The 11,430-nt window shown below is 40.2% G+C and overlaps 1 protein-coding gene across 2 annotated transcripts; it reads right to left on the bottom strand.

Moving 5' to 3' along the window:
* Positions 1 to 3,233: 3,233 nt before the first annotated feature.
* On the bottom strand, positions 3,234 to 11,216 carry RNF138 (ring finger protein 138). Of its 2 annotated transcripts, none has more exons than XM_049824446.1 (7): positions 10,870 to 11,216; positions 9,672 to 9,837; positions 8,029 to 8,144; positions 6,430 to 6,495; positions 5,817 to 5,922; positions 4,895 to 5,002; positions 3,234 to 3,401 (listed from the first exon to the last, which is right to left on the bottom strand). In XM_049824446.1, exons 1-7 carry the CDS (start codon positions 10,980 to 10,982, stop codon positions 3,333 to 3,335), a joined length of 744 nt encoding a protein of 247 aa, XP_049680403.1. In that variant the 5' UTR covers positions 10,983 to 11,216; the 3' UTR covers positions 3,234 to 3,332. The 2 variants fall into 2 exon arrangements, with proteins under 2 accessions (XP_049680403.1, XP_049680393.1); XM_049824436.1 differs by having other exon boundaries at positions 6,430 to 6,498; positions 10,870 to 11,214.
* Between the last annotated feature and the right edge of the window lie 214 nt (positions 11,217 to 11,430).

The following is an 11,430-nucleotide window of genomic DNA, read 5'->3' as shown; positions in this document are numbered from 1 at the left end:
TGAAGGGGAAAGAACAATAAACTAATAAGTACATTTACACAATTGCTGTATTTCTATCATTCAAAACAAGACTTTAAGTCAATTTCATAACCATATTATCCTCTGTATGTCCTTAGAATGTAAAAGCACAAGAAATAACCAAAGGGTTTTTCAGCTCAAAAATACAGGGCAGAAGAAGTCATCTAGATGGCACCTTACTGGTCCAATAACGTAACCAGCACAAACTTACTGACAATTCTTTCCTCAGAAAACCATTAACTCTTCTTAGTAAATCTACCTTTAAATAACGAGGTTTGCTATTGGCCCTGAGTGATACATACCTCTTTCTCTCTCCCTTTAGGATGTTATTTCTCTATTAACATTACATGGGACAGCAACATACGAACATGGAAGGGAGAAAAGAACCATGAAATAAGTTTTGGCCAACTATCATCTTTTCTGCTTCCTGGAAAGATCTTAAGATGTGATATAAGGTAACTTGTCAGCTCATGAATGGATCATGAGCCACAACTCATCTGTTCCAGCAGCATACACACCATTCTAATCATTCGAAGTGTGAAGGCATACAACTGACCATGTACTTAAGTTTAGAAAGCATCCGAAAAGGAGGAAGTAGCATCAAGGGGACTGATCATCTTTATTATGCAACAAAACAACAAACAGAAAATAAAATACTTTAATAGGAGAAAAAAATAGAAGGTACAATTCAAACATAATATATCATATTGAAACCATACACAATGCAACATGAACATGAAAACATTATTAAGCAGCAGTCTTCTAGTAAAGATTCCATGTTTCAAGTACAAGCATCACCCATCACAAATACACAGCTTTTTGTGCATGTCTGCATTTCAGTGAGAAAGATCATGACCAGCAGCAGCATACTTAAACAGATTGCTTCATTTTCATTAAACGCTTACCTAGTGAAAGTATTGGATGCAATCTCTTCATATGAAAAGTATAACATTTTAAGCAAGGCAGCACCTGCCAATACAGATTTTAATGTATGCAAATAGAGAGGATAAACATTTTGTAAGGTTTTTTATATTGCATTTATACACATTGGTTGCTTTAAAATGTGTATTCAAGTCTCTCAACACTTAGACATGACTAAAATGCTCAGCAACTATGCATCAAGTGACAACTAATTATTGCTATAGAAAAATTTGTTTCCCAGAGTTTTAAAATAGATGTCATTTCATTTGCAATTCTCAAGATATATTCAAGTAATGGAAGTAACTAGTTCCAGTGTCCATGAGGCATTCTGAATCTGTATTGGCTGTAGGCATTTATTGCCAGATCATATAAATATTTTATTGAATCTAAAAAAGTTAACTAAACTTACATGTAACTATTAAATTCCTTAAGAAATGTATGCAGTAATAAAATCACCACAGTATGTGTTTTAATTTTGAAAAGCTAAAACTTTAGCATCAGGCTACCTTGAAATCCCTTTCTGCCTAAGGGTGCTATTTCATAGTTGGCTTTATAGAGCAAAAGAGAGAGCAAAAATCCAAACAACCTTTTCAGTTGGATCAGTGAACCACTCCAAATCAGTATGTGGTCACACAAGCACTAGAGCTGAAAGATGAGTGAGAATACACAGACAAGAGTATGGGGGGCAAACAGGGAAGTTGGAGTACAAGATCAAGCATGGCCTCCTGTCAAAATACTGTATTAAGCCAGCAACAAAATGCAAGGCATGTTAAGTTGTATAAAAAGGATATAACCTTTAGACATCTCCGAAATAGCCAACTTTCTCTGTATTTTAGCAGGCTATGGCTTCAGTAATGTTTGACACTCTTAAAAAATATAAGGTAGAAATGTCAAGTTACAGTGTATAGTGTTTTAGTTCCAACACTCAACATACTAGCATGAAAATTCATTTCTGAAACCCATTACATTGCTGAATGAGGCATTTCAACCTTACCAGTTTTGGAATATGAAATATCCCAGAATTTAAAGAATAATCAAAGCTTCTATTTGGAGAGCAAATCGGAGCTAGGGCACGAGAAGCAGATTGTGCTTCGGCTGCAAAACTGATATTATTACACATAAATCACTAACTAGACTAGGAAAATTACAGGGGATGTTTTCCACCACATATACAATACCCATTACGAACAATAGTTTAACAATGGGTGATGGTGACACAGGATGAAGAGTCAGTCCTAAAAGGTATACATTCAGAACAGTCTCTATTTAAACCTCCAAAATGTAAGCTGTGCAGCTTTCTTTCCCCTTCTCCTCATTAGTAATGAATAAAAGACCTTAAAGTTCTTTTACAAATGGATTTTCCACTTAAATTCAAAATTGCTTTATTGCTCTGTTTTCTCTGATTTTAATGACGGACTTGCTGGGAACATGGAAATCTAGAACAGGAACTCTTAAAATGTGTTGGTAACTATTTTAGAGCAAGTTTTTCTTCTCAACTGGATGCAGGAGATGTCCAAGTTTTAAACAGTCTTACCAAAATAAACAAGTTCATTTCTGAGTGTTGGTAGGTCTGAAGCCAATTAGTTCTCTAGTTACACAGCCTTCCATGAAAGACAGGACAAACCAAAACTTGAATTCCAAATGCAACAACAAAAGTTCTTAAAAAGCTCCGACAAAATGAAAAACTAGCTGGTCAGTCATATACCAAAAAAGTATACCATTCACATGTCATCTTGAATTGCTCAGAAAGTATGTCCTTAGTAGTTGGGAGTACAGGGAAAACTCCTCACCCATTCATAAGCAAGCATCCTATTTCAGTTATGCTCCAAAAAGGGAAAAAAAATAGATGTAACTATTCCTAGGCAATGGCATCATACTTTCTCAATGAAAGGTGAAAAAAACTTGCTCTGCATTGTTGATCTATAGAAAACAAATATTTTTAAGTTGTTGTTATTTTCATTCACATAGTAATGGTAAAAAACAAATCACAGCATCAAATAAAACTTTGTCCTTGGGCAGGAGGAGAAAAACAATTATTCTCTCATAGATATCTTAGCAGAGGACAGCTGAACTTAAAGAAACTCAACAGTGCAACAGAGCATCTTTGCAAGTCTTTTTAAAGATACTTTCAAAGTTGGTTTTGCTGAATTTAAATATCTGACATTAATAAAAGAAACCATGTAATTAGCAGAGTAGTAAAAGTCAGAGAAAATCAAGACAACGGTTTGAGTTTCAGCAAAATCATTTATGAAAAGTGCTTATGAGCGCGGAAAAAAGTTAAACCTGCGAAGTGGTTACTGAATACCATTTTTATTAATATACACTTCAAATCACTAACAGAATTAATGTAATTTTTCTCTCAAATAATCAGCAAGATGAAGGGGTACTATACTTTAAAAGTTCACATGACAGGATTCTTGAACTGCATTTTGGTATTGGGCTTCTTCATCAAGCTGAAGATTCTAAACAAAATGAAAACATCATCAACATGGACAAATACTCAAGATGCACCATAGTCCTTAGTTTAATCATTCATTTTCCACATTTTTACATAGGAATTGGCACCTAGATGAAGACTTTCCATTTTTATGTGTACTAGACAATTGTTCATGTTGCACAGTATCTTTTATTTAACCAAGAGAGACATGAGACAGGAGAAGGATCAGATGAATGGGACAAGGCTCATTAAGCAGAAGGGTCCATCTTCTCTCCCTGGCTCAATTACATTACAGAATAGCCAGCTCAGAAAAGCTGACTGTGTCACACAAGTCTTGTAACAGGGCTTCCAACCAGCCATAACATCCTTCACTAATAAAACCAGAATGCGATCCCCAGACAATAGTAATCATAGATTGTTGAGAATGTACTGCTTAAAATGAGACAGCAAACACGCATCACAAAAGATGGGTGGTTAACCCTGCTACTTTTGAAGAGCTATCTTCCAAGTTGTTAATATGCCAGAGTATACGGCATGTTACACTTTTTTAGTGCAATTACACCGATTTAGTGCAATTTTTAGTACAATAATATACTTTTTTAGTGCAATTCTGGCAGCTTCCCCACATCAGAATTCCAATCACCAGTTTTACATCCTCAAACATGCAAGATGCACTCATGTTGAAGAACCCAATCCCCTGTATCAGTCTCCTAGCTCTTCAAGCCTTTGTCACAGATCACTCAACACAAGGAACAATATACATCATCTCTGACATCTTTAACCAGTGAGGCTGCCTATGCCTCAAATACTATGCTTGTCCCACACAAAGCTCAAGCAGTGTACCCCAAAGCCTGTCAAAACTCTGTAGAAACTACAATACAAACTCTCCAGCTCTCTGATCCCACATGCAGAACTAAGCTGGTTGGCTTCACTTATGCTTCACCCACTGACTACATCTGTGTATGTAGTCCTGCACGTACTCCAAGGTCATTTACTCAAAGTGAGCCTGAAAGAAGGCAACCAGAATGATGATGTAATGACGCATCTCTTTTTCCCATTGCAGACTCTCTTGCAACATACTGGAAGAGAGGCTGTAGCAGCAATATCAACTAGTCATGCTGCGCTTTGAGTCCTAAGAATTATGATTTAGCCATTTCTGCCTTAAAAGGTCAAAAATGTCAATAAAACAGAGTAGCATCTATTTTATTTCCCCCAGAAACAGCAGTAATAAACTGTTGTGAAGGAACAAATAGTTCAGATCGAGAACACCAAACTAAAGATTTAAGTCATCAGTTTGGAGCAGAGCTTAACAGTTGACAACGCCTATTCCCAGTAGCACTTCAAGCTGATGATGGAAAGTTTAAGAACAGATAGACCTACTTCTGAGTTCCGTACAGAGCAGAAACACAGCATGTCCAGAGCACAAACAAGTTTGGTACAATTTTTTTATTGGGCATTTTTATTTATAGAAAAAAGTTACCATTTATTCCCCTACACATCAAAGAAGAAAAAGCTTACCACAAATTCTCCGTAGTCAAACCGGTGTCTTAGATTTAGATGGCTAACAAGATTTCTAGTAACCTGGTTAGTATCTGCCCAAGGAAGAGATACACAAATAGGACAGATCTGAATTTGGAGGGGAAGGGGAAAGAGAGAGAATTAAAAAAGAGTTACTGGCAATACAGAATACATTAAAGACATGTTCTACAGGAATAACTAGTCTATTACTCATCCACTACCAAAATACAGTAGATATGTTCACATCAAATCATAGTTCTAAGTGTTCTTTTCCTCAGTTGTGTAACACTCAAAAATTACATTTCAACTTGCCTAATTTCTTGAGTGTTTCCCTTAGGAGTGGAGGATTATCATGTCTGTCTGGCACTCTTTTTGTCAATTTCTGTTGTTTAAAATTTAGAAAAGAAAGCAATTACTGCATCCTACTTATTTTTTGGAAGAATTTTCATACAACTGAGATGATCAAGTAAGCCGAAAGAAAAAAATAACACACCCTATGCAGATGAAAAGAATAGAAAACCAAACAGATTTTTCTCCTTCAGTCTGTTTGATCACCTTAGATTACTTTTCAAGCAACTGTAAGTTTCACATGAAACAATAGTTAGGTTACAAATGGGATTCTATATAAACAGATCTGAATTACTAAATGAAGAATAAGTGTCAGGCTCAAAAACTGACTTTGTTTCACATCAAGATAAATGGGACAGCTAAGTCAGAAATGCCTTCGAACCGACAAGAACCTGCACAAGAAACATTTTCACATGAAAGTCACTCCTCAAGTTAAATGCCCTGCATTAAGTATATTGTCTTTCTCAGTCCACAGTGATCTTCACAGATATAGAGTAGCTACTGCACATTTAAAATTGTTCACATAATTGTAATGAAAGTAGCTTAAGAAGCATACATAAGCAACTCTACTTACTACAGGAACTATCTGATAAAGATGTCTATTATTACAGTGATCCAGCAAGCGTTGTCTGGTAAAATTGGCTTCCTGACACAGGGGGCATTTGAAGGTTGGGTGTCCACTGTAAGCAGAAATACACAGTATTAAACAGAACAGAGAGGTTTGGAAACAGTGTTACAGAAAGCTTAATTCAACTGTTATCTTGTCATTATTTTCCCTTATTTTGGTAACAACAAAAAACCCCCACCCTCACTGACATAGTAGCGGATCTAATGGAGTTCCAGTGCTACTTCCAAATTGCAATTTTAAAGCACATTTATTATTTGTATGCCTAAATGCATTCTTCTGAGATTTGGACTTTAGAAAACTCTTCTGTTCCAATTGCAGCTGCACCCTGTTCTTACTTACTGGTAACATCTTTTAGTGCAAATCCTTCAGGAAAGTACTGAAAAAAACCCCGAATTCTAATGTATAGATGCAAATGTAGAAGAAATGACAGTGGGGTTTTTAATGCAACTTGTTGTAGGTGTTTGTGTGGTGTTTTGGTTTTTTTTAAAGTTAGTAGAAGCTTGCACTATGACTGCCTGGATCTATTTTAATAGTAACTATAGAAAAATAAGTAGCCTACCTTGTTTCTCCTTGAAGTATTTGATTATTAGCCATCTCGCCATTATCAGATATTGCATCATTCCTGCTACTTTAAATGAAGTCAAGGAAAAAAAAAAGAAAGAAAGAAATTTGAGATTATTTTATTCCACTTTCAAAAGTTTTAAAAGTTTAACAGTAACGGGGGGGGGGGGGGGGGGAGGAAATCCATTAAGTCCCATGAATTTCAAGGCAAAACATACAATGGCACATATTTTAACTCTCACAGCTTTTCCTTTGGATGCCTCAGTATTTAGTTACCATGGTGACCCTTGGTGGAATACTACACAACTTTATAGGAAAGTGGTATATAGTGCAACAAACATTTAGCCAACAAGAATGGTAATGGAGATTACAGCCAAGTAGCTCAAAAAGCATTATGAACTACGTGAATGTAAGACAGGTAGCACTTTCTAAGCTTTTTTACTTAGGACCATGTAAATAGGCATTTAACTGCCATGTGCTTACACAGATAATTTACAACTTTAAACTACAGCAAGATAAATTTTCTTACGCTGAGCACAAAATAAATTATTTCCTAAAGTGAGAGTGACAGACAGGAACATTTTAGAAAGTAAATTTAACCATATATGCACCTCTAGCTAAGCCAGATGAAACTGCTCAGACATGCCGATCATCCTAAGAACATGAATATTTACGGTCACAAATCTGGTCACAGCTCACTTTTTATACTTCTGTAATATTATAAACACAGGTATTCTACTGTGGCATAGTCAATAAACAGCGATATAACAACATCCAGACACTTCGGTGAAACTTTGCTGCAGCTGGTTCTGGTAACAGCTTAAAATTCCACTTTCAATATACTGATGGGTTGAAAACCAAACACAGAGAAGTTCAGACTGCTGAAAATAGATGTCAAAAGAATGTAAATAAAGGACAGGCTATATATAATAAAGCCCTATGAAACTAATATGTAAAAAAAGGTCTTCAAAAATAAGCAAAAATCCCCAACCAAACCAAATACATCAGTGAGAGGTATGAAAAAGAAAGTTCTTTAGCTTTACTGCCTGAAAACAAATGGTAAGTGTCATTTGTATTTTATGGTGTGTAACATACTGGAGTTTCTTATACGTTTTGTATGAGATCAGTTCAAAGAAATTCAATCAGAAAGCAAAAGCTTGCACAGCAATGTTTTGAAACAGGATACCCACTAAAACAGACTTAGGAAAGGGGAGGGGGGGGTATAAAAAGAGAAGGGAACTTCTCTGAGGCTAAATATTATGAAATATGTTACAAAGTAAACTGCTCAAATGCTGTCAAGGCAAGAAAAGCAAGCTACAAATACTATACACTTTTTAGGAGACTCCCTAGAAGACATTCCAAACCATTATGCAGAGAGGTTTTCTTCTGTATGCTAAAAGTAAAGAAAAAGACCTGGAAAAACTGTCATTTTTTTGAAGCACAAAAATATGGACAATGATTATTGCAAAAAGAAGGCATGCCCTGGAAAAAAAAAAAAAAAACCAAACAAAAAAAAAAACCAAACAACCCAAAACTTTCCTGGGGCGGGGAGAGGGAAGAAGAAGATGCATTGTTATACATAAAACACCCTGATTACCTGTTCCCTGTCGAATCCTGGGAAATCTGTAAGTTTGGAATAATAGAAGAAACACCATATTCATCCTGATACTTCTTACACGTTTTATAATGCTGTCTCATCCACGAAAATCTAACCTGTAAATGAAATGCCAAATTATTGAAATTATACTAAACAATCCAGGGATAGAAGGAAGAGATAATTCTGCCAACAGAAAGCAGTGCATGCAGGAATAATATAGGCATCATATGCAGCAGAAACCAGAACTTGTGTCTCCCCTTTCAGAATGAACACTTTCCTCCCCGACAGGAGATCTTCGATCGTTTTTCCATAGAGCCTCTGTCACTCTATGAGACTGGAGAACATTCCTGCTCCCCAAACCCCCAACATCCTGGCATCTGAGAGCTCTTTCAGGGGTGAAAGATGCAAGTAAACTCCATTTAACCAAAACAAAGTCACAGGAACTACACTTCCCATATCCAGGATCAATAACTGATGAGCTATGACAGAGACGGGCCATGAGGACGGGATAAGCACCACTGCTCCTTCAGTCTTCTCTGGCCTGCCATTACCTTGTGCAGAGCAAAATCTTTTTGCATTAGGTGTGTTCTGAGAATACATAACTTTTCTCTTTGGGGGTGGAGGCGGGGAAAAGGTGAATGAACACCAACTTAAGGCTGCCTATCCATCTTAAATGCAAGCTAAGACGATTGAGTTGCTCTAGATTTATCAGAAGACAGCTGTGCTGGACATGCCCTAAATCAGAATTTCAGGTCCAACAGCACTGTCAGAAAGTGCTCACAGGTTTAGAGGCTGAACAAGAACACATCTCACATGCCTGTGCTTAAATTCCATTAAAGTTCTTCTGGGGATCCATTTTGGTTCTTCCTTCCAGTTTACCAACTTGCTATTCTCTCTTTCTCTCAGCTTTTCATCCTAATGAATCACATGGAACAAAGCAAGCAGCTCAGCTTTCCACTAGCGCTAATCTTCACATTGGCAGAACTAAGTCCCAGGTGAAACGAAACAAACATGAAGACGACATGGATTTGATGCAATCTGATGTAAACAAAATGTGTGGCTGGAATCCTGCATTCATTTATATCAGAAGAGAGATTACTCTTGACTTCAGTGGGGGTCAAGATTTCACCCAATGTTCTGAAAATAACGACCCCTATACAAAGGGAATTAAGGGAACGTAAACAGACTGATGGGGTGTGTGGGGAAATTACCTATGATTGTATATACACTGAGAATTATCAACCCGTATTTTGGGGGTTTATATGAAATTTTACAGTAGCTCTAAGCACTTTCATTTCCATAGTGAAAGTTTCTGAGGTTTTCCATATATCTGCAACTTTCATTTTCAGTTGTCTAACTTTTCTTTTGCCAGTTTTATAGCTATATCCAGTTTTTGCATTGTTTTAGGGAAGAACTGGCACTTCACTTAAAAAGTCCTTATAGACAATACAAGATCCTCTTTCAGTTCACACATTAGGCATACCTAGCAGGCACGGCATGCCTAGTATATGCAGATGCCATACCAAGCTAAGTTCAAACTGCTATAGGCTCTTTAGCTCCAAGACAAGAATGACACACAGTAAAAGTGTGTGTGGTCAAAAATAAGAAAAATTTATCCAACTTCTTGTAAAGTTTTACTCTACCTGCTTCTCACAGCATCTACAGCCCCCAGAAGCTTTCTTCATACTGTTTTCAACATCTAGAGCCCTTTTGGGATATGTTCTTTCTTTTTTAGTCACGCTCCCCCGGCAGAGAGGACAATGCGTTCCACTTTCTCTGATAGCTGTCAAGAAGCACTTCCTGCAAAACCTAAATTAAAAAGTTACCACAAACATAGGTTAGCAAAGTGAAGCGAGTAAGATGCTTTGTCCTTGAAGAGAGCTGGGTGATTATTGGGAAAAAGAAGATATATATTGGAGTAATAGTCTACTGAATACAAATCTTTATAAATATAAGCAAAATGACATAATGGTGCTTACAAAGAAGTATACGGAAATTAAGGGAGCTTGGCAATGCACTTTAGGTAAAGATCTTACTATTTACTGACCAGCATTCCCGAGCTGTACACCGGATTGATCATTAATGAGATATTAAATGGTGCAGCAGGCACGTGACATTGGAAAATCTTATCAGGGTAATGCCTGTTTATTGTCCTTAAGCGGAGCCAAGAACACTGCAAAGCTTCATTTAGCACGCGTTTCCAAAGATCTTAGTTCATCAGCTTTTGCAGCTCGCTCTCTTTCTTCCCTCGTGCACCAGCCGCCAAAGCTATTTTGCTTTTCTGCAAAGTAGTACTTTGTAATTAAGCGTTCCTCCGAAAAAACGCAGAACGGATGAACTGCAAAGAGAGAACAGCTAGGCTATGGTCCTTGCTCGAAAACGAACAGGAAACTCTGAAGTTAAAAAACGCGGGTTAGGTTAGACGCGCAAGATGTCTTCACCGGCCGCCAAACTCCATCCGACAGCCGGGGGCTCGCTTCAAGCGGTGGCTTTTCCTAACTGACCGGTCCTCGCTCGCTACAAAAGAAAGAGGCGAGGGGAGGCTGGGGCAGCACTTCGCACGCAAGCAAGCCTTCACGCCGGCGCTCGGCGGCGGCTCCTCAGCCCCCGGGGCGGCGGGTGGTAGCGAGCTCCGCGGCTCCCGCTGCGCGGCCGGCTGCAGGCCGAGGGTCCGTGCGCTTTGCCGGGGGGGGGGGGTGGGGGGTGGTGGTGGTGTGTGTGTGTGTGGAGGAGTAGAAGGCAGAGAACCGGAGGAGGCGAGGGAAAGGCTTGTGAAGGGGGCGGCGGGGGGCTGGGGGGGGGGGGGGGGGGGGGCGCGGCGCGGCAGGGAGGAATACCCACACGTGCTGGCAGTTCGCGGTCCTCACGGGCGTCTTGAACACCTCCTGGCAGACGGGACAGTAAAAATCATCCTCGCTGAAGCACGCCGCCGCCGCCGCGGCTCCCTCGGCCATGGCAACACGTCAGGGCCTCTCCGTGAGGATCGCGGACGAGAAACAAGCCCCGCCCTGGCGAGCTGAGCTGAACTGAACTGAGCTGAGCCGAGCCGATCGGAGCTCCCCTCCGCTGCCGCGGGGGGCCGCCGGGCAGCCGCGGGACACGACGCGGGGCGGCGGGCGCCGGGGGTCCGGGAGAAGATGGCGGGCGGGCACCTGGCACCAGGTGGGCGGCCGGGCTGCGGCGGGGGAGCGGGCCCGGCCTGCGCGCCGCACGCCCCGCCCCGCCAGCCCCCCGCCCCCCTTCCTCCCCGGCCCGGGAAGCGCCCCCGCCCCGCGCTCTACCTGGCGGTGCTCGGGGCGGGAGCCGCCTCCCAGCGGCCCAGCCGCAGCTCCGGCCGGGCTCCCGGCGGCACCCACGCCCCACCGCCGCTCTCCCCGGGGGGCAGGGGCGGGACCGGGGCCC

This window comes from Accipiter gentilis, chromosome 2, assembly GCF_929443795.1.
Source record: "Accipiter gentilis chromosome 2, bAccGen1.1, whole genome shotgun sequence".
Classification (NCBI taxonomy): Eukaryota; Metazoa; Chordata; class Aves; order Accipitriformes; family Accipitridae; genus Astur; species Astur gentilis.
The sequence above is the reverse complement of the archived record's forward strand: the minus strand, read 5'-3'. Positions and strand labels throughout refer to the sequence as shown.

Excerpts from the sequence above, each read along its gene's own strand:
- RNF138 (XM_049824436.1), bottom strand. The coding sequence starts at position 10,982 with ATGGCCGAGGGAGCCGCGGCGGCGGCGGCGTGCTTCAGCGAGGATGAT. Across the intron at positions 8,145-9,671 it reads GTAGATGCTGTGAGAAGCAG|GTTAGATTTTCGTGGATGAG; the intron begins GTAGAGTAAAAC and ends TTTCATTTACAG. Across the intron at positions 5,923-6,429 it reads ATACTTCAAGGAGAAACAAG|TGGACACCCAACCTTCAAAT; the intron begins GTAGGCTACTTA and ends TTCTGCTTACAG.